The sequence below is a fragment of the Drosophila arizonae genome, chromosome X (assembly GCF_054131065.1).
Source record: "Drosophila arizonae isolate 15081-1271.41 chromosome X, UAZ_ARI_1.0, whole genome shotgun sequence".
Classification (NCBI taxonomy): domain Eukaryota; kingdom Metazoa; phylum Arthropoda; class Insecta; order Diptera; family Drosophilidae; genus Drosophila; species Drosophila arizonae.
The window spans coordinates 4,769,707-4,797,384 of NC_142927.1; the positions used below are offsets into that span (position 1 = coordinate 4,769,707).

Genomic DNA, 27,678 nt, shown 5'->3' on the forward strand with positions numbered 1-27,678 from the left:
TTTTTCTTTTCATTATTTCTCAAATTTTTCGTACAATTTCTGTTTGTTTTTTTTTTTTTTCATTATTTTTTTAAATATTTTTAATGCATAATAAAAAAAAAAAAAAGTTTATTTTCAATTCAGAGACTTACATAACTGCAATTAGCCTTAGTAAATTAATAGTATTTTGTTTAGTATATTTAATGGTATTTTCGTGTTTTTTTTTTTATAAAAACGTTGAAGAAAATTTTTGTTTTCTTTTTTGAATGCTCTCGATTGTACAATTGATGGGTATGTGTGTGTGAGGGGTGAGGGGATGGCTTCATATATCTATCTATAAGCTATATAGACTAAAGCTAGATGAGGGTGTTAAGTGGATTTAACTTAGCCTAGTTGTAGTACTCGAATCATGTTTATCATACCATTGGCCTTACAAATTTGCAGCTACATTAAAGTTAAGTTTAGAGACTATGAGACAGCAGCGAGGGAGGGGGCGTGGGAATGCCTAAGATGTTGAGCTGGGAGTGCGTGGATGGGGGATGGGAGGTGGGAGGGGGGCTGGTTGAAGTCTTAGCTAGTTTAGCTAATGTGAATCACATTCACGATAAACTCCGACTACAACTCCAACAACAACACCAACAACAACTGGTTAGACCAGCGCCAATTTAGACGGGCGAATACGGCGGCGGTGTTATGGAGTAGGTGGGCGATAGCAACGATAGAGATGTGGCAGAGCTATCGCTGCTGCTGCTGCTGCTCCTGCTCCTGCTGTTGCTCCTTCTGCTGCTGCTGCTGCTGCTGCTGCCAGCGACAGGAGCAACATCAGCCCTTGCTCGCACTGTGCACTATTGCTGGGCATCCTTGGCCACATCGTTGACAGCGGGCAGATTCACCTCCTTCATGGACTCCACTTTGGCGACGATTTTGAGCGCCGGCCCCAGCTTCATGCCCATCGCACTCACCAAGTGGCTCTCCTTGAGCAGCAGCAGCGCCTGCCCATCGATTTCCTGCTGCACAAAGTCATCCACGTAGTCCTGGCAGCCGGGCAGCTTGCGTATAAATTCGCTAACCTCATCCACGCTCCAGCTCGAGATCGGCGCAATGGCAATGGCAATGTTGTTGCTGTTGCTGCTGCTGCTGCTGCTGCTGGTGGGCGTGGCAGCCGCTGTTGCTGGCAGCGCTGTGACAGCGGCTGCGGCAATTGCCACCGTTGCCGTCGCCGGCAGCTCGGCTATGATCATGCCCGGGTCCGGGCTCAGCGCATCCGTTTGCATCTTCTCCTCGGCCAGCGATTCGTCCAGTTTGTCGGCCAGCGCCATTGCGTCGGCGCCAACCATGCCGATGCCGCTGCCATTGCTGTTGTTGTTGCTGTTCGAGTTGCTGTTGCTGCTCGCGTTGCTGTTGCTCGTTTTGGCCAGGCGCGCACAGCCCGGCGAGCAATACCGCTTGCGTTTCAGCTTGCTGCGATGCTCCGGCTTGCCGCACTGCTCACACGCCACCATGTCGGCGGGCAGGCCAGCCAATGGGCCGCCCACAGCAGCAGCGCCACCACCAGCAGCAACTGTTGCCTGTCCAGTGGTAGTTGTGGTTGTCGTTGTTGCAGCCGCTGTCGCTGTCCCCGCTGCTGCTGCACTCGACTTGAGATCCGTTTCCTGCAGCGCTGCTTTTTTCTCTACAAAAGAAAAGCAAAGATTTTCAAATTACAATTTGTTGACTTTGGAATTTGCTTCATTTTCTTTTTTGTTTTTTCTATTTTTTGTACTTACTGGGCGGCTCGTCCTTGTCATCCTTGTCCGCATAGCGCTGCCGGGTGACCGGAAAGGGCTCGTTCGCCTCCTGTATGATGAAGCCATCGATGACATGCGTCAAGACATTCGGCTTGATCATTGCCTTGGGCAGGTCTTTGCCATTGCTGTTGCTGCTGCTGTTGTTGCTGCTGCTGTTGCTCGTCGTTGTTGTTGTCGATGTGGTTGTTGTGCTGCTGCCGCTGCCGCTGCTCGCACGCAATCCGCTGCTGGCAATGCCATTGGTAGACGCTGTGCTGCTCACATTATTGCTGCTGTTGCTGCTCTTGTCCTCTTTGCTGCTGCTGCTGCTGCTGTTGCCGCTGCTGCTGCTGGGCAACACTGCATTGCTTTGCTTGACAACAGCAGCTGTTGCTGTTAGCTTGGTGGACTCGCTGGCATCGCCGTTGTGCAGCGCCTCAGCTGCTGCTGTTGTTGTTGTCGTTGTTGCCGTGGAGCTGCTCGAGTCGACGCTGGCTTTGTGCGCTTCGGCTGCTGTCAGCGACGATTCGATGGGCACCAATGTTGCCGTTGGCTGCTGCTGCTGCTGCTGCTGCTGCTGCTGCTTGGGCGTCGTCTCCTGGCTGCTGTTCATGCTTACGCTCTTGGTGGGCGTGGCTGGTTGTGATGTTATGCTGTTGCTATTGCTGAGCGTCACCAGCGCCGTGCTGACCGTCGGCGTTGCTGTTGTCGCTGGCAGACCAACTGTTGCATTCATCATGGATGTCATGGCCAGTATGGGATTCTGTGTGGGTGAGCTGGCGGTCAATGTGGTGCTAGTTAACTGCTGTTGCTGCTGCTGCTGTGCCTGCTGTTGCGCCTGTTGCTGCTGTTGCTGCTGCTGCTGCTGTTGCTGCTGCTGTGCCTGTTGCTGTGCCTGTTGCTGTGCCTGTTGCTGCGCCTGCTGCTGCGCCTGCTGCTGCGCCTGCTGCTGCGCCTGCTGCTGTGCCTGCTGCTGCTGCTGGTGCTGAGTAGCCGCCGCTAGGCTAGCCGTAATGAGTTGCTGCTGCTGCTGTTGGTGCTGTTGCTGCAATTGCTGCGCCTGCTGCTGCAGGCTGGCGACCGTGCTGCTGGTTACCAGCGGCCCAGTGCCCTGGTTGCTGATGGTGACGACGCTGCTGCTCGGCATTGAGTTGCTCGTCTTGGCAGTGGTTTGAAAGACTGTGCCCGCCGAGGCGGACAAAGCCGCCTGCAAGGCGCTCGAGGTGGCAATGCCCGCGGGTGTTGTCGTTGAGCTGACAGAGAACGGCACGCTGGTTAGCTGCAACTGTTGTTGCTGTGCTTGCTGCTGCTGCTGTTGCTGCTGCTGTTGCTGTTGCTGCTGCTGTTGGTGTTGCTGCTGCTGCTGCTGCTGTGTCGGCTGCGACTGTTGCACCACAATTTGCTGAATGATATTTTGTTGATGCTCGCGCTGCTGCTGCTGTTGCGCCTGTTGCTGCTGCTGCACCTGCTGCAATTGATGCTGCAGCAGTTGATTGTGCAACTGTTGCTGCTGCTGCTGTTGCTGCTGTGCCTGCTGCTGCTGCGAGGCAATAAACGTATTTGGCGCCACCTGCAATATTTGCTGCGCTGTGGCATTTGTCAACGTCTGTTGCTGCTGCGTTTGCTGCGTCTGCTGTTGCTGCTGCTGCTGTTGCTGCTGTTGCTGTTGCTGTGCCTGCTGCTGGTGTTGGGCCTGCTGCTGCTGTTGCTGTTGCAGCTGCAGCAGTTGGTGCTGCAACATCTGCTGCTGCAACAGCTGCTGATTCTTCATGATCTGCAACTGTTGCTGCTGGTGTTGCTGCTGCTGCTGCTTATCGACGCCGCCCGCCTGCAACGTCTGCCCATTCTGCAGTGTTATGGGCGTGCCCGTGCTCATGACCACCATCCTAAGGAGAGACAAAGATACAGATTAGCAATAGCTACACAAGCTGCACCACCTGTGCACCACTCACTTGTTGCCCGCCGTTGTCACCACCTGATGCAGATTGGCAGCGGCCGCTGCTGCTGCTGCTGCCGCCGCCTGCTGTTGCTGTTGCACGGCCAAGTGCTGGGTGAGCGCATTGCTGTTCACCTGTCCGGCCTGCGCCTTGTTGCCGCCAGCACCCACCTGGCCGTTCTCCGTCTTCAGGGTGGGCAGAGCGGGTCGCACCGGCTGCTGCTTGTTGCGCATCTTCGCCTTGAGCAAGCTCTGGTTCTGCGCCGTCTGCGTGGACACCGAACTGGCTGGCCGCACCTGTGCCCCATTGTGTGGCAAGATGGGCGCACCTGTCCGCTGCAGCTGCGCCGTCAACTGTTGCTGCTGCTGCAACACCGCCTGCTGCTGCGTGGCCAGTTGCTGTTGCGCCGCCTGCTGCTGCTGCTGTTGTTGCTGTTGTTGCTGCTGCTGCTGTTGTTGCTGGGCGTTTGCCTGTTGCTGCTGCTGCGTCTGTTGCTTGGGCGCCAGCGCGTCTAGCTGAGCGCGCGCCTTTGTCGGCGTCTGCGTCACATTGCACTGAATTATCTCTGCGAGAGCAGGACGGAGCGAGAGAGACGAGGAGAGAGATAGAGATAACATTAAATTAGTTTCTAGTTAGCTAAAGAAGATGGAATTGCTTTCTCTAGCTTGATACTCGCTCTGAACTAGTTCAACAGCTTATATACACTCAATAGAACTAGTTCAAAATTCCAGCTCAATAAGTTCATTCGTTCACATACGCTATCTATGCGTCTTCCGTGCCTACAGCTCACTTGTGCTTGTCAATGGAGTATGATCGATCAACCACAGATTGGAACTAGTTCCGACAACTAGTTCATAAGCTAAACTATTTTCTATATATCTCACGTCCATGGCTCACTTCTACTAATCAATGGAGTACGATTGATAAAACCACAGTTTATAACTAGTTCCAGATTCGCACTGAACTAGTTCATTTGTATGCATAGTCTCTATTTACACAGATGCCATGCCTACAGCTTACTTCTGCTGTTTAACGGAGCACATCTAGTCAATTTTGTTTTGGAACTAGTTCCAGCTCGCCATTAGTTCGTAAGCTAACGTATTTTCTATATATCTCACGTCTATGGCTCACTTCTACTAATCAATGGAGTACGATTTATAAAGGCACAATTTGGAACTAGTTCCAGATTCGCACTGAACCAGTTCATTTGTATGCATGCGTTCCATTTACACATATTCCATGCATAACTCCTACTTCTGCTATTTCATAGAGCACAGAGTAATCAATTATAGAGTGGAACTAGTTCCAGCTCGCTACTAGTTCATTAGCTGAAATATGTTCTATACTTTTTCCATGTCTATGGCTCACTTCTGCTACTCAATGGAGTACGATCAATCAACTTCAGATTGGAACTAGTTCCAAATGCTCACTTGTGGTACTTACGATTCTGTTGGGTCTGGAGCGCCTGATGCGTCGCCGGCTGCTGTATGAACATGCCCGACGTATGATCCGGCTGGCCGCGCAATATAATCGGATTCGCACCGAAATTGGGCCAGAACCACGGGCCGAGCTGCATCTGCTGCCCGGTGGCCGCGTTCTGCAGCGGACTGATGAGCTGCGCCGCCTGGGCAGCCGTCACGCCCGGCAGGGTTGACTGCGACACCTGGACACATTGCTGTGTGGTGGTCTGTTGCTGCTGTTGCTGCTGCGTCTGGGCATTGCCAGCGGCACCGCTGGCCGCCTGCACCGTGTTCGTTGTGGTGGTCACCTTCTGCACCACCTTCTGCTGCAGCTTGGCCTGGCCATCGGTGGTGAGGCCGACCTTCGAGGCGGTGACGGCGAGAGCGGCCTGCTGGGCGGCAGCAGCCGCAGTCAGCTGTTGCTGCTGCGTCAATTGCTGCTGCTGCTGTTGCTGTTGCTGCTGCTGTTGTTGCTGCTGCTGTTGTTGCTGCTGTTGCTGTTGCTGCTGCTGCTGTTGCTGCTGTGCCGCCGCCGCCTGCATCGAGTGCAGCAGACTCTGCTGCTGCGGCGAAATCACATTCACCGGCGATATCAGCAGCGTCTGCGGCGACTGGCTCGAGGGTATCGCATAGGTGCCGCCGGCGAAGCTCGCCTGCCCGCCGATCATCTGCTTGGCGTTCTGCGTGGTCGTCGTTATCATCTGCGGCCCGCTGCCCTGGAAGTGCTTGCTGGCGATCACCTGGATCGGCTGCTGGCCGAGCGTTGCCGGCAATAGGTTGCCGGAGACGATCATCTGCGGGTAGATGAAGCCCGTCGAGGGCTGCATCAGCTGCACTGTCCGGCCGTTGGCCCAATCGCCGGGCACGCCGCCGGTGGCAGCAGCCAGCTGCATTGGCGACATTGTGCTGATTGCTGCCGAGTGTTGTTGCTGCTGTTGTTGTTGCTGTTGCTGCTGTTGCTGTTGTTGTTGCTGCTGTACAACTTGTTGTTGTTGTTGTGCTGCCGCTGCTGCTGCTGCTGCCGCTGCCTGTTGCGCCGGACTGCCGGCAGCAGCAGCAGCAGCAGCGGCCGCCGCAGCAATCGATGCCGCTGCACTGCCATCGCCGGCCGCCGACAACTGTTGCAGCTGCAACTGTTGCAGCTGTGTCGTCTGACTGGCGTCCAATAGGCTTGCTGCATGCTTTAGATCGTTGCTATTGCCACTATTGTTGCCGCTGTTGTTGTTGTTGCCGCCGCCGCCGTTATTGCTGTTGCCGCCACCAACAACATTGTTGCTATTGCCGCTAGCATTGTGTGTGGGAAACTCCTGCTTAACCTGTATGGCCGTATACGGATAGAATTGCTGAAATTGCTCTGGTGAAATTTGCAGTGGCACCGCCGCAGCGGATGCCACCTGTTGGGCGGGGCTCTGTGATTTCTCCAGCGTGCCGCCAACAACTGCTGTTGCTGCTGCTGCTGCTGCTGCTGTCGCTGCTGATGTTGCTGCTGCTGCCGCTGCCGCTGCTGCTACACGCGATGTGGGCGTGCTGGAACGTGAACGCGAACGCGAAACGCTGCGTGAGCGCGCGTTGTTGTTGCTGTTGCTGTTGGGTGTTGTTGCCGCTGTGGGTGTTGTTGCTGCTGTCGGTGTTGTTGCTGTGCGTCGCGGTGTTTGCGCTGTATTTGAGGCGATTGATGTGGGCGTGCCGCTTTTGATGTGATTATTGTTGTTCAATTGTGTATTGTTGTTGTTGTTGTTGTTATTATTGTTGTTGTTATTGTTGTTATTGTTATTAGTGTTGTTATTATTGGTACTGCTGTTGTTGTTATTGTTGTTGTTGTTGTTATTGCCAATGCCTGGATGCGGCGGACTAGCAAAATCGTATTTCTCGTCAAATGTTATTCCAGCCTTTTGAGCCAAAGTCTCCAAACACTTTAACGGTCGTTCAATATGTTGCTGTTGCTGTTGTTGTTGCTGCTGCTGTTGCTTATGTTGCTGCTGTAACTGTTGTAGCTGTTGCGTTGCTGTTTGCAACTTGTCGCTGTTGCCGTTGTTGCTGCTGCTGCTTCTTATATTCGAATTGTCCTTTAGGGGTAGCGCAGTTGTTGTTGTTGTTGATGTTGTGGTCGTTGCTGTTGTTGCTGTTGCTGTTGATGCTGCGGCCGTTGTTAGAATTGTTGCTGCTGCCGATGTGTTTGTTGTTGTTGCTGTTGTTTCGCTTTCAGTGTCCGCTCTGCATTAACCAGAATGAGAAAGAGGGAGAGATGGCATAAAAATTAGTTCAAACAAATTTGTATACAATAAAATAAGCACAATGCACACACACACACACACACACTTGCAACGTTTGCGGCGACCGCGCTTGGCATGCAACATTTTCGCACAACAATATCAAACAAATAATAAATATGAGAAACAGCGCGGCTCAAGAGACGAGCGTAAAAGCAATGCAAATTGCACTCAAACTGCAAACAGGTTGGCAGCACCCGCCATTTGCATGCAGGCAGCAAACAAAAATAAATCAAATAAAATCAAATAACAAAAAGCAATACGAAAACAACAGCAAAAGCCAAAACCAAAGCGTGGGTGATAGATGCTCGCTTACGCGCGTCCTCTCCCACTCTCTCGCTCTGTCTCAATCACACACAAAAAGCTCGGCGTAGACTGAGCGAGCATTAAAGGCAAAGATCATTCATATAAATAAACTAATTAATATGAAAGATATTACTTGGCTCATGAATAACAAAAGATTAAAATTTTTGTCACTAACAATTATTAAATATTATATTAATTTTAATTATGAATTTATAAATGATTTTAATAATTATTATATATTATTTTTGTACTATATATCATTTCATACTAGTTTCCATTAAACTTCAGTTTTGATCTGCTCTGCCCAACTCCTTATTCACGTGTAGCTACATATCTGCAATCATTGACCCATATTACGGTAAATGTAGCTCACATAATGTCAGCGTACACATACAACTCTCTCTCACACACACCTACAAACGCGCGTTAGTTACTCAAAAGAGGTCATTTGTGATGCAAAAGTCTGCATATGCAAATACACATACACAAACACACGCATACACATAAGCCCCGGACAACATTGATATATAGATTATTATGATTTTATTTTGTTGCGCTCTTCCTCTATGGCCATCACTTGGTAACTGTAAACAAGCAGAGAATGACAAGAGTTGCCAGTGAATGAGCGATGCAATTGGACTGGATGCGTGGGAGAGACAAACAGGAGAGCAGGAGAGTAGAAGTGAAACAAAAACAACGAGAGACACGGAGAGAGTCAGTTGCACATGCAGTTACTGTTATGTGTGCCTCTTGCAGCCCAATACTATTTTAATGTTTTATGCATAGAATGCCGAATATTCAAAGTTCAAAAGTGCAAAAAGAATAAGTTTTGCATTTGGTTGTTGCTATGACTATGAAATACATACATACATACATACATATGTATGTATGTCAGCGTCGCAATCAGATAACATTAAGCTGCATCCCTGAAATTGACAATTGTGTATCATTTTTGTCAGTGCGAATGTGGCTAGGAAAATTTAGTACGATTAGTGTTGAGTTTCAAATTTAACGTCGCCGCAGCTTAGAGCCAAATATTTTTTCAGGCGTTGCCAAAGTCATAGTTCAAAGACCTACAGTAAAATCCTCACAATGTTTTAGTTTAAATAACACAAGGTAGCTACACCAAGATCCATTTCAGGCCAAGCCACTTCTAGTCTCCCAATCTAAGCTCCCCACAATGCCCGTGAGGCATATAAAAAATACATATGTATGTATATATGAAAGAAAAAAAAAAATACAACAGCAAAGGAGCCGGCACAGCATTAGTTAGGGTTACCCCCGGCAACAATACAACGACAGCAACAGCAGAAACGGGGTTGGAGCAGCAGTGGGCGGTTTTGGCAAACCATGAAATCGGCCAGGGGTGTTTGCAATGCAACGCATGTGGGAGGGTTGTTGTTGGTTTCCTTCTGGGGTACGCTAAGGTAGAACGCCCCCACAAGAAGCACCGCAAACAGCAAAGAGCAAGCGAAAGCTGGAGAACGAAACAAATAATAAGTAACGAAAAAAAAGGCCGACTAGACGCTGTGCCAGACATGACAGCATCCTTTTCAACGTCGCAAAAAAAAAAAAATATTTAAAAAACATACACACACACACACAAACTTGCAGCTTAAGACTGGTTTGATGCTTGCTTGCATATGTTTGTGCGTGCGAGTGAGTAATTTCTATGAGAGTGTAAGAAACAGTGAGAGCCTCTGAGTGTATGTGTCAGCTCAATATGAGTGGAACGGAGAAGCGTCGTTGCAATTGACAATCCAAGAACAATAATAATATTAATGCTGCACAGCCATCATCAATTTGATGTTCGCTTCGAACCAAATCAAGTTTCAGGAAGATTGATAACAAGCCGACAACGACAACAAAAACGAGCATGCGCTCAAAAGCAAAATATGAGAAAATAAAATAAAAAAAATTATAAAGATAAGTGTGAGTGAGAAGGTTAGAGCGAGATAGAAGAGGGAGAGCGCGCGCAGCTTGCATGTAGGCGAGAGAAGCAGAACATAAAATTCAAATTGTTGCGAGAAACATGCGTGCAAAATTACGTTTGGTGGTTGTTGGGGCATTAAACCTGTACACGATGTAGGTGGTGACGGGGATGCGACGAAAATAGTTGACTACATATTGATTATACGAACCGGTTTCATTTCTACATGCCAGACCACAGCCACCAACACCTTATTCACTCACACTTATACGATTGCGAATACAGATACAATAGAGCGCGAAGCATTGATGTCGCCCTTGTCGGAGTCGTTTACCAATGCTCAAAAGTGTGAGCGGGATGACAATATTTTCCTGCTCAAACTCAACACACACATTCACATTTCTGTGCCAAATGGATGAGAGCGCAAGCATGAGTCGGTGTGAGAGTAGAGTTGCCAGCAAGCACAACAAAAAGTTGCATACATTTTCATATATTTCAACGTATATTAAAACAAAAGTGAAAAGGCATGACATGCACATATTTATTTATAATTAATTAAATGTTACAAGGAAACAATACAAAATTGAAACTACTGGTGGTACACGAAAAAATCATATAAAATGGATCCTATATTTATATGTATTAAGTCAGTAATGAAATATTTTTGAACAGATGGCAACACTAACCACGCGTCTCAAATTTTGTTTACTTCCAACTATGGGCGCCCACGCGCACGCAAGCGAGAGAGCGAATGCACTCCACTAACTGTTGTTGCTGCTGCGGTTTTATTTTAGTTTCTTCTTGTTCTTTGGCGCGGTGTTCCCGCTGCTTATAATGCCGCCTGCAGTTGTTGTTTGGCTTAGAACTTTTGCTTTTCAAACTGCGAAAAGTAAAAGAAAAATCAACCACCAACAATTTTACAAGCACACACACTCACGCATCGCATGCATTGCGAAATTCGCTGCGTGTGTGTGTGTGTGTGCGAATGCATGAGTTTGACTGCAGCGTTTTATAAACACGGCATGAGCTGAGCAGATGAAGCAACAAAAAAAAACTCGTTTGGGACTTGTGATTTTTGCTTGCTTTAGTTGAAGCAGAAGAGAGTTTTAAGTACAACTTCGATTATGATGGGACGTCAAACAGAAACTGCACACAGATACACACACACACACGGCAGGCATACACTAGCACTCGCATATGCATGTAATGGTCTTGTACACATTTGTTGTTATTACTAACAGTGTTGAAAAACGCCGCGCTGTTAAGCTGCGCGCCAAACACGGTACACTGCAATTCACAACATTTTAAGAAAAAAACAAAAAAATAAATCTTATGTGAATATTTATATAGATAAATATACGTATAAAGCACTATATAAAATAAAATAGACATAGAAGCAAGTGTATACACACAGCATAGAATATTTTTTTATTTTGCGCTGTGAGGGTCACACTCGAAGCTAACCTGAGACGCGGCGCGATGTAATAATAACAAATACAAGTAAAAGCAACGCAAGAGCAAAAGAGAGAGGGCAAAGGCAAGAAATTCGTGTATGTAAGTGCGTGTGCAAAAAAAAAAAAAAAAAAAAAACGAAATAACATTAGTAATAAGCAATAATAACACGAGTGCATTGACACACATATACATATATGTATGGACATGTGCATGTGTGAGTGAGTGAGTTTTTGTGTGTGTATGTGTAGTGTTTGCTAGCAAATGGTAATATTGTATCTAAAAACTAAAATTAAAAGCGAAACAAAACAAAAACAAAAAAAATCAAGAAACACAAAATACCTTTTTTGCATAAACTTCAATGCACGACGATCCATTATTCAAAATAAAAACAATTTGTATAATAAATTAATAGTATGCATGCGGCGACGTCAGCGGCGACGGCGCTGCAGCAGCGACGACAGCGATGTTCTGTTGTTATTTGCTGTTACTGTGACGGCGACTGCGACTGCGAGTGCTGCTGCTGCGGCTGCTGATGCTGCTGCTATTGTGCTGCTGCTGTTGCGACTGCTGATTGTTTTTATTGTTGTTGGCAGCATATTGCTGCTTCTACTGCGTTTGTGTAATTTTCTTTTATGTTGTTGCTGTTTTTAATTTGCTGTCGGTAACAAATATATGAGATAAACACATACACACACAAACGTATATAAATATATATACACACATATACGAGGAGTACAGGCAATAAACATATATACATATAAAACAGGCAAAAAAAACGTAAAACTTTGTTGCAAGGCAAGCGCAACAACAACAACAACAAGAAAACATACAAAAATGTACACAAAAAAATGTCTCGCAGAGCGTCAGCCTTAGTCGGTGTATCTGTGTTTATACATATGTGAGTGTGTGTATATATGTTGGTAGTCCGTTCGTGGCTGTCTGTGTGTGCGTGTATATGTGTGTGTATGTACGCTGTCTGAGACTTCGACTTCGACTGCGACTGCGACTGAGGCGTGTAAATGAACGTTTCGTGCACGAGAGCAATAATTAGTACGTACGTCCACTCGCTGCAGCGGCTGCGTCGACGTCAACGTTGACGTTGGCTCAGAATTAATGCAATGCCTGGCTTTATTTCACAGTTTATTCATTTTTGTTTTCTTTTTTATATGTATTATGCTGCATAGTCCAAGCACCTGTACACGTGATGTGCGTGGGCGCCCGTGCAGGGTGTATGGGGTAAGGGGGGTATTAGGCTTTAACTATTGTTGTGTGTCTCAGCTTACATAAAACGCGGCGGCGGCGACAACTCTAGCAACATATTTTTTGTTAGGCGGCACACAATTTCACTGCTCGCTTTGGCAGCGGCTGCGACTGCGACTGCGACGCCGGCAGCATAACTTTTCACTTTGCAGCATGTATCTTGTATCCTTGTGGAATTTGTATAACTTGAACTTGCAACACTAAAAAAATATTGTAAAAAATCCAGTTGTTAATTTGTGGATTTAGTTAGTCTTGATGCATACATGAGCGTTTGCATATACGGCATGCATGTATGAGTGAGTATCTGTGTGTACGAAGCGCGACGCGTTGTATCTTTTAGCTCGACTAGCGGTTTGGACAGATCGGCGCGAGCGAGCAAACAAAACACAGACCGTGCGCTTCCAAGTTGTATTTTAGACTGAAACGCGCGCAGACGGCGGCAACTCTGCCGAAACAAAATGAAGCAGCAGCGCGCATGTGTATTGGTGACTGTGTGTGTTAGCCTTAGCAGGGTTGGCAGGCAGCTGGGTGAGGAAAACGAGTTTAACCACACATACACACGCACAGATAACACGTACAGCGAAATATTTCTCTATAACAAATGCGGGTGTGTGAGTGCGATGCCAATAGCGAAGCATATGCCTCAGCCATTGGGTGCGAGTGCGACTGCAATAGCGCCACGACTCGCTGTTTGCAGCGTTTTGTTGTGTGCGCTTTGGGGGTGTGTGCGAACGAAAGAAAAAATGTACGTGAACAAAAAAGAAGAAAAAAAAACGAGGCTACACAGCTGGCGGGCATGTGTATTGTATTTGCTTTTGCTTTCGCGCCCGTTGTGGCGCATTCATCAATCCACATGTATGTATGTATGTATGCATGTGTGTATCTAAGAGTGTGCGTCTCTGCATGTATGTGTGCGTCGCGCTGTCATCCACCCTGCCCGCTACTTTTGGCACTGCCGCCCTTGTCGACGAGCGAGAGACCAGTTTTCTGTGTCTCTATACTCGAATGTCGTTTCTCGCTGTGGTTGTTGTTGCTGTCGCTGTTGTTGTTGCTGATACTGCTGCTGGCTTGCTTGCTATACTTCATCTTCTTTTTTCGATTTCGCGTTTGCCACCACCACACCTTCGCATACGCCTATACAGACACACAAACATACATACGCATACATATTGATATACATACATACATATAAATATACATATACACATACCTGAGCGGACTAGCAAACGACAGAGGCTTTATTTTATTATTAGTTTTGCTTGTCGACCTCACCCGGGACCGTGGGTCGCATCGGGAAATGGTGGGGGGTGCCACGACTGTAGCGCAAAGAGGCAATCGTTCGCTTTTGCTTGCTCTCACTCGTTCGTACAGTGGCCCGAGCTTCATTATTTTGATTTGAATTGCATTTTCTTTCCGTTTCATTTCATGTTGTTGTTGTTGTTGCTGGTGGTGGTGCTGCTGCTTTTGTTACTAATATTGCCGAATCGACATTTTCATTTGTAATGCTATGCGCTTCGCGTGTATATGGCTGTGACTGATGACACCCGGTGATTTTGCACACACGTTTGCAGATTTTTTGTTGGGACAGTTACTATTGCTGCTATGATATACATATGGCGTTGGCACAGTGTACAACTGCTATTAACGCATTGACGAATATTCTGGGTTATATATGTAAAACGTATACATATATTATTTTAAAGACTTGTAACTTTAATATATTACGTCATATATTTAAATAACATATCTTATATTTTATTTATTTATTTATTTTATTTTTTGCAATTGAGCATACACTTTTGTACTATTGCAAAGGTAAATTAAAATAATATATGTGTAATACAGCTACTTCTACTTGCTTATACAAACGATAAAAATATTTTATTTTACGCAGTATTATTTATTTTATGTTTGTATATTAGGGGTTTTTATTATAACAAAGCAATTTAAGCAGTTTATAAAATCATTTAATATAAAAAACATCCATTATTAATCTTATATCGAACGTACAAGTAAATTCCACTCTTGCACCACTGTGCCTTGACAGAAGCTCTAGCATTCCATTTTTCATTTTGTTGTTGGTCTGTGAGAGCTGCCCCCGTATACATATGTATGTAGCTGTTCGTAACTGTGTGCGCCGCTTTGGGCTGTTCTTGTAGTCGACGTTCACAAATGTTCATCGTTATATGTATGCCAGTATGCTTGTCTCTCGTTAATGTTGTTCTTGTTGTTTTTGGGCCACTGCTGGCAATGACAGACGACGTTGATGTGAGGCTCTTTGCTGTGGAACCGAACGATGGATGGTACGAAACATTTTTGTATTCCGTTCGTTTTTGTTGTTGTTGCTGTGTTTGCTGCAGCCGCCATATTATTTCTACGCTTGTTAAGTGTTTTTGCCTGCTGTTTCTCTCTTCTCTATTATGCCTTTTATTTGGTTTTTGATTGTGGCCCGTTCATGTGTATGTGTGTGTGAGTGTGTCCGCTGATCCGGCTTCATCTTTGGCTGGACTGTGTGTGTATTGGATTTTTTTTTAATGATTGGACTTTCGTATTTTTTGTATATCTGAACGTAGGTTTTTCTTATTAGTTGGACAGACTCTTCTTCTTACGTCTTATTCAACTGTACAAAAATCCATGCGGAGCATGCGCTCTTTTTTTTTTTTTTTTTTATATGTACGTTTCGAATTATGAACTCGAGACTTGTTGGGTCTGCCTGCGGTTGTTGTTGTTGTTGGTGGTGGTGTTGCTGTCGCTGTTGGCGCTGGTTGGGGGGTCGTTGGCGTTGGCGCCGCAGTGTGAGCGAGCGCACGAGTGTGTGTCCAACGTTTCAGCATGAGCTGGCCTGTGTGTGAGCAGTTCTGCTTGTGTGCGTGTATGTGTGCTTTTGTATATTTTATACAAAAATGACAAATGTATAATCAGCGTAAATTGCTGTGCGCGTGCTTTTTTCACTGGCATCAATTTGGCTTGGTGCGTTCTCGCTCGCGCTCTCTCTCTCTCCCTCTCTCTGTCACTCTATCTCGCTGCTGGCTCACTTGCGCTCATTAGCGCAGCGCGCTCGCTTGTGTGTGGGTATGTGAGTGTGTCGGTGTGTTGTAATTGCCTCACTCTCACACACATATTAGCTCTGGCATTGTTATCGTTAGAATTTCCTTCACCATTTTTGAAAAAAAAAGAACCTTGGAATTATCAACATCTGCATACACACATACATATTTACATATATACACATGCATACGGCCGCCCGACTGGGGTGTCATTCGGGGCGTATAAGATTGCTTTGCGCACGTCTGTATGTGTGAGCGAGTGTGTGTGTTGATTCAACTATCAAAATGGGTTGCTGATTGTTGGGTTCGCTTTGTTTCTGCCTTTGCTTTTGTAATGAAGTCTGAGCTCAGCGCCTAGGCGTGGTCAGCTCAGCGTCAATTCAACCGTTAGTAGCCGAATCAAAAGAAGCTCCGATTTAAAAATAAATCTACAGCAAATACACTTCATGCGTGATTGCATGTGCTTGCGCGTTATTTTCTTAGATATGTATGTATGTATGCTTGTATGCATGCATGCAGCTATGCTGCTTATTAACCTCTCGTATTACAATAGCAATCGACTGATCGATTCACCCTTGTTGCTGTCCTTGCCCAGCTCCTCCTGCGTAGCGCACACACGCAGTCGCTATGCTCGCACGCATGCACATGTGAATGCCCAGGCGCAGTGCTGTACGGTTCTTTCTTGTTCAACATTTTCGTTCGGTTTTGGCGACATTCGTATGCGCTCTTTGTTGGCGTCGATAATGGTGTTTGATGAGCTATGATTATCCTGGGTGTTTGAAGATTGAATAATGGAATGAAGCTAAAAAGTTTTGTTTTTATTTTTTAATTCGATTTAAAAATAAATGAGATGAAAGCTATTTAATTTCTGCCAGCTAACTGTACTATTAATTATTTTTAGATTAAATTAAACTAGGTCATATTAAATAACATACGATATATATATGCATATCAATTTTATTTAGTCGCTGCTAACTAAACATGTTTGTCCTCAATCCCTCTTGAGAATTAATGAAAACCCCATTGAGGAGGCACGAACTGTACCGCTGGCTGGATGCGCTACTGTCTAGGGCAAGGGTAGTTCCTCTGCAGCAGTCACTTTTCTCGACAAAAGGGTTGAACTTTGGCACTTACCACACATACACACGCACACACACACACACGCACAAACATATACACACATAATATCGTCATTGTATCGTCCCTTTTGACCCCGCAACCCTCCTTTCATTTCACCCTTCTCTCTGTTTTCCTGTCTCCATTTTACGCCGCACTGCGAATGCATTGCCAAAAGCAAATATTCAACAATTACCCCCAAAAATATTGCCACTATTAAGTGGAATATGCCAAATGCAACCCCTAACCATGCTAAGGGCTGTTTCTCATTATTATTCTTGTTGTTGTTGTTGTTGCCATGGCAAAGAAGTTGCGCCTGGACCGGAACTATGCCCGGCCGACACAGATCTTAACTCTTGAAGGACACGGGGCGAGGGTTGGGGAGATCAGGGGTGCTTGTGAGACCATCACAGGTAAATCTGCTATGAAATCTGAACAGCGATAAGTTGTTAATCTAATCTTGAAGTTCTTTAGTTTGTATCGAAATTTTTAAAAGACATTTGAGTAAAACTAAATTTTGATAAAAGAAAATGATATTTGTAGAGATTCAAAACCCGAATCTTTAAACTAATCCGATCACAAAATATAGTTTTTACTCATATTCGAAATGTTTCGAAATGCTTGAAATTAATTTTGTAAAAAATTTGATTTTTTTTATGTTTTTATAGAGCTTTATACGGGATTTGAAAAAAAAAATCCATGGAATTTTCATAGTATTGAAATTTGATTGAAAACATAATACAACTTCTCCTCTTCTGCTTCGACGTATCTTCTGGTCGTCTACCTATCACATTGAAATTCCATATAATCCTTTATTTATAAACTTTCTTTATCCTTCGATTTCCCATTTCTAATCATTTTCAGAACAAGGAAAAAGTGTTCTTAAAGTTTTGGAATTACATATCTAATCAATCTTATCTATATAAATTTCTGATACCTGCGAATAAAGTTCTATTTGTGGACTGTACTTTGATCGATAATGTGTTCGTTGGACTTATGGACTATATATACAAAAATATTATTAAGTGGAATTAGATAAGATAAGATTAGTTTAAGGTCAGATTTGAATATAGTTAGTATATAGGAATTGAGGATTCGAGTATGTGGATGTGTAATATGTGGAAATACTTCGGTTATGGAAACGCTGTATATGGAATTCCAGAGTAGGGACATAAAATATAATGAAATATGTAACGGTAGAAACCCCTCCAGTAGTATAAGGAAGCCCAGAAACCGTTAATATGAGAATGAAGTATATGGTAACCTAGTATGTGGAAACCTAGTATTCTAAATCCTAAAAACTTCATATTTGGGTTACTCATTCTATGTAAGATCAGTGAGTATATAAGAATCTAGCCTACTTGAATATTAGTATATGGGAATGCGAAAGTCTAATATACGTATATTCCTATAAAATCAAGTATAAAGAAACCTAGTTTATGGATACCCGAAATATGAAGTCCTACAAACCTAGTAAATCAATCCTAGAACATCTAGTAAAGGTCAATTCAATAGTTAGAGGCCTATTAGATAAATGAAAGATTTATGTAAATAATTTATAAGAAATCTGGAAACTTAGTATGTATAGCGAGAGAGAGAGAGAGAGAGAGAGAGAGCTCTATGAGGACTTCGCTTACAGCTTCCGTATGCTTATTGCGGCGAAAGTTCAGGTCCCCTGACAAACTTTCATGAGTAAACTTATATGGCTATAGCGTCTGCCGGCTATAACGACGGTCCCTTCGTGTCGTTATAACCGGCTTCTAGTGTAAGCATATTTAGGAACCTAGAAATCTAGTAAATGACAGCCCAGTATATGGTTATCAACCAAATAAAAAGTTAATATATGACAAGGAGTGAGTGAAAATCTATGTAGTAGATGAAAACCTAGTATTTGGAAACCCTAAAAGGGGAAGTCTGTAGAAAATAAATGTATGAATAAGAAAAATATGGATATACAGTGAGTAACATTAATATTTGGTCGCCTAAAACATATAATTTTAAATCAAATTATATGCTAAATTGTAGATTGAAAAATAGCCTTTCCGATGGGGTATATATCAATTTAGTATATTTAACATAACTGACAAAGATTATACATATATAAAATATAATATTTGAAAAAAAAAAAAAAAAAATAATGTTACTCACTGTATATGTATAATTAATCTATACCATCGAGTGGATGATGAAAGTAGGATAAGTAATACAGTAGAGTCCGGTTATAACGACGCTCAAGGGATCGTCGGTATACCCGGAAGATGCATTAACCTTATAAGTTTACTCATATATGTCAGTTTGTCTGGGGACCAAAATTTTCGTCACAATAACCGTACGGACGCTATATGCAGAGTCGTTATAGCCGGATTCTACTGTACTTATGTATATAAGTACAATAAACCTTCAAAAATGTTAAAAATTCTATGTTTTATATGTATGCACATTATGTAACCTGATTTGATGCATATGGAATAATTTCAATGTTGATCTGGTATAGAGCAGTACTTTTAGTTCAAGTCGTAGATCCAAAAGTCTCGGTTAATACAAATATTTTGATGCACTGAAGTGTTTTTGTTGATTACAAAAAGTGGGCGTGGCTGATGCCATATAGAATTCTTAACGTAACTATAGATTGATAAGTATGTAATCTGTATATGTATATACATATGTGTATATATGTATATATGAATATATGAATTTATGTATATACGTATATATGTATGTATATGTGTATATATATATTTATATATGTTTATCTATATATGTTTATCTAAATATAGGTTTATCGATATAAATTCTAATCATCGATACCATTTTGAATTGCCATCCATTCGATTTGGTGTTTATTTTCTTTTATTGTATTGCCTAGTCGTACATGCCCGACTATATAATTTCTACTTGTCTGACCGTGAAGCGAGGACGGAAAAGCGTTGGAGGAAAATTTTGACGGCATTTTTAATTGAACTATATTTAAATAAATTTAACTGTAACAAATTCCATAGTTAACAACTAGAAAAATTAAAGGTTTTTAGCCGGGACTGCTCGACTAGAAGATACCCTGAACGCACGCATAAGTACGCGCTCCGCCAACTGCGCAGTAAGCAGCGACTGCTTACTGATTATCTTCATGAAACTTTCAGAACGTGATCATAATGTTGAAATGTGTGTATATTCCAAAGCACAGTCTCTGGTACCTAACATTCACCGCCTACGAATTGGGGGCGATGGGGGCGTGGTATCCAAAATCTGTAAATTATTAAATTATCGTTTCATCCATAGTAATCATATACATAGTAAATCTGAAGTCTCTGGATCTAATAGTGTTCAAATTACGCTGAAACCCCAAAATCAATTTATCGATTATTCTCAATAAAAAAGAAATCGGATGAGCTATATAGCTATATATCGACTCAGCTCGTCGCCCTGATCAAGAATATATATACTTTATGGGGTTTGCGATGCTTCCTTCTGCCTGTTACATACATTTTCACATACCCTGATTTCCTATTCTCAATGGGTGCAGGGTATAAAAAGACCCTAGATCGGGTTGAGCTCATGCAAAGCAGAAGAATGGAAAACTTAGCTGCTTCTTAATTTTAAGGATGTGCTGTCAATATCGATAAATATCGATAGTTGAGAAAGGGCCAAACTGATTCACCAAGAATATGTTTAGTATAATGACATACATATGTAGAAAAATGAATATAGATACATATTATATAATAAAAACATTTTGTTCAAGGCTCTTAGTTAAAAGCTTTTATGCGCTTTCATGATAAATAAATTGTGAATTAACATAACCTAAGATACACAATTTTAATAATATATATATTTACAAAAATAGCAAAATCTAATACAATAATTTCCTACTATTAATATCAATAAATACTTATTTGTATACAGACATATGTATTTAGCATATATGTGTATATACATTCATATAGTATTTATGAATAATTGAAAGATTTCCTTTTTCCTCCTTTTAAATTCTCATTCGTTGACTCCTCTGACATGGTACAACAACAATTAAACAATCGATGGCGTGAACAACAGTTAAAAAATAGAAGCGTGCCGCCATTTTGATTTAACTGTCATTGTCTAATTGCAGTTGGTATCGCGACTGCGTCCAATACAAAATGCCGACGGCGAAAAATGGGCGCGCTGCTAGCTGCTTTTTTTAAATTTTGTTCGTTTTGGGGGTGGGTGTGTGGTGCGACCCGAGCAACAACTCTTGCGCAAGCGAAACAGCGACAGCAATAGTGCTGGTTGCAAAGGAACGAATGAGATAGCTATAGGTACGTCGCATGTTGCCCGGTGGTGGTGGGCTGCCAAGTGAATGGGCGTTGCCGTGGTGAGTTAAGTCTCAACATGGTCAGCCAGCGCGTATAACAGTTCTATTATAGCAATTTATTAGCTATCGAAATTCTTGTTAAATAAATTTTTTTATTTAACTATTTAAGTAATAAATTAAGCTTAGTGTATGTATGTGTATGTCCATAGATGTGAATGTGAATGTGAATATTTTTGGGAGGCGTAAATATTATTTTTTTGTGTATGCTAAACAAAATGGTGGACATTCCATTTTCAAATAAAAATAAGGGAAAAATATTTAAAATTTTTTAAAATTTTTCTTTATTTGAATTATATTTCTTATAACCTAACTTACTTTATACTAAATAAACTCAAATTATTATTTTTGTTGAGGTTATGTTAAAATTAAATTAGGTGAAATAAAAAAAAAATAAAATAAATAAATAAAATAAAAATAGAAAAAAAAAAATAAAAAAAATAAAAACAAATCAAAAATTAATTTTGTAGTATTAAAAAAAAAAGCACTAAAGATAATAATACTATTATTATTATTATTATCTATCTTTCTGTTAAAAAAACCAAAGATTCAAAACAAAAAAAAAATATTTGAATTTTAAATTAAATGATTATCATTATTATTAATTATTTTAACATCAATGAAGTTAAAGATCAAATATTTAAGTATAAAAATAATGTAGTTCATGAAATTAGTTTTTTTTTTATTGTATATATTTACATTATTCAATATTTATAACTCCCAAATAATTTATTATTTTTAATGAAATATAAATTTAATATATTTAACATTTAGTTTTTAATTTTGTATTTATAAATATAATAAAAAATGTTATTACTACATATAAAATATTTTCTCTTTTTAACAAATTTTTTATTTTAAATTCAATGTTTTGTTTGTTTTTTACTTGAAAACAGCTTAATAATAATAAAAATAATATGCAGCAAAAATCAGGAAATTTACAAGTTATTTCATTTAGTTTTCATTTCTAAATATGAACTGATTTATTTCATTTTAAGTACACTTTGCCATGTATTATAAATTTGAATTGCTAAACAAAATATAATTATAAATTTGAATTGCTAAACAAAATATAATTTAATGGGGTTTTTTTTCAAATTTATATATTTGTTGTGTATGCCAACGATTTAGACTTCAGGCACGAAAAAATTTATAAAGCTTTGCAAACAGCTGATCACCGTAAAGGGGAGCTTTTATTGTGGCGCTCGTTAGCTTTTGCACGCTCGCTCACTCTCTGGCTCTACCTCTCTCTTGGTCACGCGCTCTCTCTCACTCTTTCTTCTGCGCCTTATTTTTTATGCGCGGCTCACGCTTATTTTAGCGGTTGTCGTCTGTGATTTTGTTTTAGTTTTGTTTTGGTTGCGCGCCTACCATTGTGCGACTGAAGGAGCAAATACGAAAAAAGAAGAGTAAACAAAGTGTAGGTGCATTAACGTATAAGTATAAATATAAGTATCTAATTATGTATAAGCGTTAGTTTGGTGCTGTATCGTTTTGTTCTTGTCTTTTGCGTTGTCCTCTTTGCGGTTTTTTCCACAACGAATTATCAAAAGACTATGCAAATGGTTGGAGCGGTGGCGCTTTGTGTATGTGTATGCGTGCGTCTCTCTCTCTCTCTCTCTCTCTCGTTCTGCCTTCAAGTACGTGAATGGCGCGTGGACGACAGCTGATGACGAAACATACATACCCAAATGAGTATTTTATATATGTTATAAATATGTGTGTATATAAATATTCCACTTATTGAATTCTTTAATTACTGCGTTGCATACATATATATTTATGCATATATAAACACTTGTACAATTTGACCAAAAATATTTGCTTATCAGCTTCTATATGTGTATGTGTATGTGTATGTACGAGATAATAAACAGACACACACGTTCACGCATACATATGTTTGGAAAGCCATACAAGCTTTTCGATGTAATCAAACAAGACAGGGCATCTGAAAGACGACGGGAGCAAATGTAAACAAAAACAATCGTGTGAAAAAGCGGTAAGGTCAAGAGCTTTAGAGCTTTTTGAGATCGGCCTGCCTGCGCGAGTGACAGGTAGCGACGTCACTTTATTTTGTAATGCCTCGCGAATGCTGTTGAGTGAAAGAGAGAACACCATAGATAAAACTTTATTGGCTGCGCTCATTGCAGCCGCAGCTGATGAACAACTGTCAAACATGTTTGTCATACAATATGGCTGCAATCAGCTCACGATCACATGCTAGAGATGAGCTTATCAAAATTGTGAAATAAGAAAACCATAACAAAATTTTAATACGAAAATTTATTTATGTATATAGGTTTAGATTGTAGAAAATATGAAAGATTATTATTTTGAAATTTATGGTTTCCATGGCAATTGTAAGAAATTCACAATGGATTTCGTTGACAGTTCTGCCGGATCTTAGCTAATCGGGTTTTAACTCAACCTTCGACGACGTACTTCAGTCCCAGCAAGACCACAGCCAAGGGTGAGGCCGGCAGGCAGGTAAATTAGACCATCGTAAATGATTTTATGATTATTCAGTTTCCTTTGCCTTTATACCTGGAAGCAGACAGACAGCTCGACCTATGCTCATATTGACAAAGTAAACCCGGTCGCGGTCATAAACATATTGACTTTAACAGCGCTCGGCTTTACGGCCCAAAACTGTTTCGCATTTTAAAGCTGGGAACAACCTGCTCAATTGGCCTGGAAATATGCAAATTCTAATCAACTTTTTGTGTGAATTTGTTTTTTGTCTTTATCTTTCATAGTGTACGGAAATAAAACTTGTATAGATTACAGTTTATTGTGTGGGGTTTTCTATTAAACTTTATGAATGAGATTATTAACATATACATACATATACATATATTTATATATGTATTGAGATTGGTAATTTTGGCAATATTGGTTTCGCCAAATGCGAGAGCCAACATACCTAATTTGTTATTGTTTTTCTGCTTTGATAACTTATCATATCGATAATAATCGATGTTTTGGCTTGGTTATAGATACATAACTTGAACAGACTTATTGAAGATTTAAACTTTACTTGGGAGTTTACTGTGCTGATGGCGATAGATAAGTCACATTCATAAATAATATATAATATATGTATATATAATATTAGATAATAAAGCTAACCGATATATGTATATGTAGTCGTATAGAAAGAAGGTGAATAGAAAAATAGATAATTTGATATGAATGTATGAATAAAAGATAAAATAGTAGATAATATAGTTAATACATGCTGTTTTAGATGTATTCATGCAGATGTTTGAAATAAACTATAGATAATAAATTCATTAAGCCTTGTTAATCCTAAATGAGATAAATAAACATAAATTTTAGATATTCTATATATAGATTAATTAAGTGCGACAGAAAGCGACAGAAAGCGTCTATGAAGAGATTGAGAATAGATATAACATAATTTATATATACATATATGATATCAGATATCATAATATATGTGTGTACAGTGTTCTCACTTTTTGTCACTTCTACCTTCCACTCTTTATAGAGCCTCAAGTTTCGAGTGAGATCTTGTCATTGATTACGGAATTTGAACAGCTTAACGAGAATGCGTTTCCATCAGGGTCTTATGCAAATGCGCAGATATGCGACCGCAGTCACCCTGCGGCAATTTGGGCACGCACACACGCAGACACAGACACAGGCCATTACACATGCACGCAGAGGCACTGAGACGACGGTGGTGCGAACGTTGGCAAGCAGCGCATCGCCGCTGCCGGAACTGACACAGGTAAGAGCAACAAAGCAAGCTAAAGCGAGGGAGTGGGAGAGCGAGCAAGAGAGCAAGCGGTACGAGCAGGGGTGAGAGTGAGCAGGAGTGTGTGCATTGGTTTCGTGGTGGATTTTAGCGTTTGCCTTCTGGGTGGGAGGGAGCAAGAGTGTGAGGATTTTGCGTGTGTATGTGTGTGTATGTGTGGTGAGTTTGCGGCGTCTCAGCGACCAGCATGGCCTAGGGTGGGAGGAACCAAACAATGTCAGCATTCATTCTATGGTAAGTTTTTGTTTATGCAGGCTAACAACGGCCAATCGGCGTCAAGCCAACCGGAGACAGCGTATTGCAAATGGTGGTGGCAAATCATACGATATGTAAAGTTGTACAGTTAGCTCAAGAGTTATGAATGGCGAAAGTGTTATTTATATCTGTATGTATGTGTATAAGTATATTTATATTTGTATGTTATATTTGTATGCTATATCTATATATATATATATCTATATCTATATCTATATCTATATCTATATCTATATCTATATCTATATCTATATCTATATCTATATCTATATCTATATCTATATCTATATCTATATCTATATCTATATCTATATCTATATCTATATCTCGCAGATATCGGATAACGTACAGCGGGGAAACTACGCCCAGCTCAATGATAAGGATGTGGCCCACTTCGAGCAGTTGCTGGGCAAGAATCACGTGCTGACCGAGGATCTGGAGGGCTATAACATATGCTTTCTGAAGCGCATACGAGGTGAGTTGGCACCCTCTCTCACTACCCCTCTACATCTCTCTCTAAATCTTCGGCTTCTCTCCAATTTCAGGCAACAGCAAGCTGGTACTGAAGCCGGGCAACACGCAGGAAGTGGCCGCCATTTTGCGCTACTGCAACGAGCGGCGGCTGGCGGTGGTGCCGCAGGGCGGCAACACGGGTCTGGTGGGCGGCTCGGTGCCCATTTGTGATGAGATTGTCCTGTCCATGCAGCGCATGAATAAGGTGCTCTCCGTGGATGAGGTGACGGGCATCGCCATTGTGGAGGCTGGCTGCATTTTGGAGAACTTCGATCAGCGGGCACGGGATGTGGGCCTAACGGTGCCACTCGATCTGGGCGCCAAAGCCAGCTGCCACATCGGCGGCAATGTCTCGACAAATGCCGGCGGCGTTCGTGTCGTACGCTACGGCAATCTGCACGGCTCCGTGCTGGGCGTCGAGGCGGTGCTGGCCAACGGCCAGGTGCTCGATCTGATGTCCAACTTCAAGAAAGACAACACGGGCTACCACATGAAACACCTGTTCATCGGCTCCGAGGGCACCCTGGGCGTGGTCACCAAGCTGGCGATGCTCTGTCCACACGTCTCGAAGGCCGTCAACGTCGCCTTCATCGGACTCAACTCGTTCGACGATGTCCTCAAGACATTCGTCAGCGCCAAGCGCAATCTGGGCGAGATTCTCAGCTCCTGCGAACTTATCGACGAATTGGCGCTCAACACGGCGCTGCAGCAGTTCAAGTTTCTCAAGTGAGTACGACTAGCAAATACTCTGCAAGCTTGCGGTATAAACAAATTCGATTTACATTCTATCTAATCAAATCTCAGCGTTCTTTATAATTTGTACAGGGTGTACAAAGTAATGTTTGATCTTGTGCAAACGTAGTTGACACTTCCTCTATGATCCTAGTTTTCGCATTTACAGGGTATATGATATATTTTCATAACAATTTCTTACCAAACTTTAGTTGTGAATTCATTCTATCCTATGCGTATAGCATAGCTTCTAGCTGACTCTTTAGTGTTTACAGGGTATGCAGGATACAGAAAGAAACAATTTAGGAGGTATGTCTTGAACGTTAGGTAAGACATGGACGTGATATTTATACCTAGCTCTTATGCACCTGATTCTTATTTGATATTTATAGTAGTTACAGGGTATACTTGGTATAAAAATCATCTATTTTTCTTAATTGTTGTTAGTTTGATGGCCCGCTTAACTTATAGGGAATTTCGAGTTATTGAGATTATTCCTCTCTCCATTTCTTAATATTTACAGGGTATAAATATTATATCAACAAATAAGCTGTGCTTTCTATATTACGAATTTAGAGATGTTTTACATCTATTAGCTAAACTCAATCTACCTAACTCCTTTCATGTGTGTATGCATTTACAGGGTATCAAGGAGGTTGCACGACCGTGAAATCCATTCTCTGTAAACCTAGTGATTCCGTTAAACAAAGTCTAGCGACTTCACTCGTATGCCTGGCCCCTGACCTCCTACTCATTTCTCTTACCCCTTTAGTTTGTACAGAGTATACAAAGTAACAGTTCCATTTTCTCCTTTTACCGTTAGCTCACCCATCTCTGGCTATCCGTTCTACATGCTGATCGAGACATCGGGCAGCAACGGCGATCACGACGAGGAGAAGATCAATCAATTCATTAGCCAGGGCATGGAGCGTGGCGAAATTCTGGATGGTACCGTTAGCGGGGAGCCCGGCAAAGTGCAGGAAATCTGGAAGATACGCGAAATGGTCCCGCTGGGCCTGATCGAGAAGAGCTTCTGCTTCAAATATGATATATCGCTGCCGTTGCGCGACTTCTACAACATCGTGGACGTGATGCGCGAACGCTGCGGCCCCCTGGCCACCGTGGTTTGTGGCTATGGGCATCTTGGCGACTCGAATCTGCATCTGAATGTGTCCTGTGAGCAGTTCAACGACGAAATTTACAAGCGCGTCGAGCCGTTCGTCTACGAATACACCTCACAGCTGAAGGGCAGCATCAGTGCGGAGCACGGAATTGGTTTCCTCAAAAAGGACTATTTGCACTATTCCAAGAATCCCGTTGCCATCCAATGGATGCGCGACATGAAGAAGATGTTCGATCCCAATGGCATACTGAATCCCTATAAAATGTTGAACTAAATGCACTTCGAAATCTTGCTTTTTTATATTTTTTTTTTTTTTTCTAATTATATGTATGTATGTATATGTAAAAAAGCTTTTAATAAATGTGCATTTGTTTGCTTGTCTACTTTAGCTTTGTGCTTT

The 27,678-nt window shown here is 42.2% G+C and overlaps 2 protein-coding genes across 8 annotated transcripts; one reads left to right on the plus strand and one right to left on the minus strand.

The window, feature by feature from the left end:
• On the minus strand, positions 1–12,793 carry ph-p (polyhomeotic proximal). Of its 4 annotated transcripts, XM_089475896.1 has the most exons (7): positions 12,756–12,776; positions 12,162–12,563; positions 11,443–11,758; positions 5,126–7,356; positions 3,698–4,247; positions 1,746–3,631; positions 1–1,651 (listed from the first exon to the last, which is right to left on the minus strand). In XM_089475896.1, exons 3-7 carry the CDS (start codon positions 11,475–11,477, stop codon positions 825–827), a joined length of 5,529 nt encoding a protein of 1,842 aa, XP_089332022.1. In that variant the 5' UTR covers positions 11,478–11,758; positions 12,162–12,563; positions 12,756–12,776; the 3' UTR covers positions 1–824. The 4 variants fall into 4 exon arrangements, with proteins under 4 accessions (XP_089332022.1, XP_089332021.1, XP_089332023.1 ...); XM_089475895.1 differs by having other exon boundaries at positions 12,387–12,793; XM_089475897.1 differs by lacking the exon at positions 11,443–11,758 and having other exon boundaries at positions 12,387–12,563.
• D2hgdh (D-2-hydroxyglutaric acid dehydrogenase) lies at positions 11,086–27,666 on the plus strand. 4 transcript variants are annotated; one of them, XM_089475903.1, is made up of 6 exons: positions 22,201–22,291; positions 23,266–23,361; positions 24,386–24,628; positions 25,244–25,385; positions 25,456–26,149; positions 26,979–27,666. In XM_089475903.1, exons 3-6 carry the CDS (start codon positions 24,446–24,448, stop codon positions 27,550–27,552), a joined length of 1,593 nt encoding a protein of 530 aa, XP_089332029.1. In that variant the 5' UTR covers positions 22,201–22,291; positions 23,266–23,361; positions 24,386–24,445; the 3' UTR covers positions 27,553–27,666. The 4 variants fall into 4 exon arrangements, with proteins under 4 accessions (XP_089332030.1, XP_089332032.1, XP_017870301.1 ...); XM_089475904.1 differs by lacking the exons at positions 22,201–22,291; positions 23,266–23,361 and adding an exon at positions 11,086–11,202; XM_089475906.1 differs by lacking the exons at positions 22,201–22,291; positions 23,266–23,361 and adding an exon at positions 11,111–11,198.
• The last annotated feature ends 12 nt before the right edge of the window (positions 27,667–27,678 follow it).

Excerpts from the sequence above, each read along its gene's own strand:
- D2hgdh (XM_089475904.1), top strand. The coding sequence starts at position 24,446 with ATGCGTTTCCATCAGGGTCTTATGCAAATGCGCAGATATGCGACCGCA. Across the intron at positions 24,629-25,243 it reads CGCTGCCGGAACTGACACAG|ATATCGGATAACGTACAGCG; the intron begins GTAAGAGCAACA and ends TATATCTCGCAG. Across the intron at positions 25,386-25,455 it reads CTTTCTGAAGCGCATACGAG|GCAACAGCAAGCTGGTACTG; the intron begins GTGAGTTGGCAC and ends CTCCAATTTCAG.
- ph-p (XM_089475894.1), bottom strand. The coding sequence starts at position 7,499 with ATGTTGCATGCCAAGCGCGGTCGCCGCAAACGTTGCAA. Across the intron at positions 7,357-7,461 it reads GGTCGCCGCAAACGTTGCAA|AGCGGACACTGAAAGCGAAA; the intron begins GTGTGTGTGTGT and ends TGGTTAATGCAG. Across the intron at positions 4,248-5,125 it reads GCTCCAGACCCAACAGAATC|AGATAATTCAGTGCAATGTG; the intron begins GTAAGTACCACA and ends CTGCTCTCGCAG.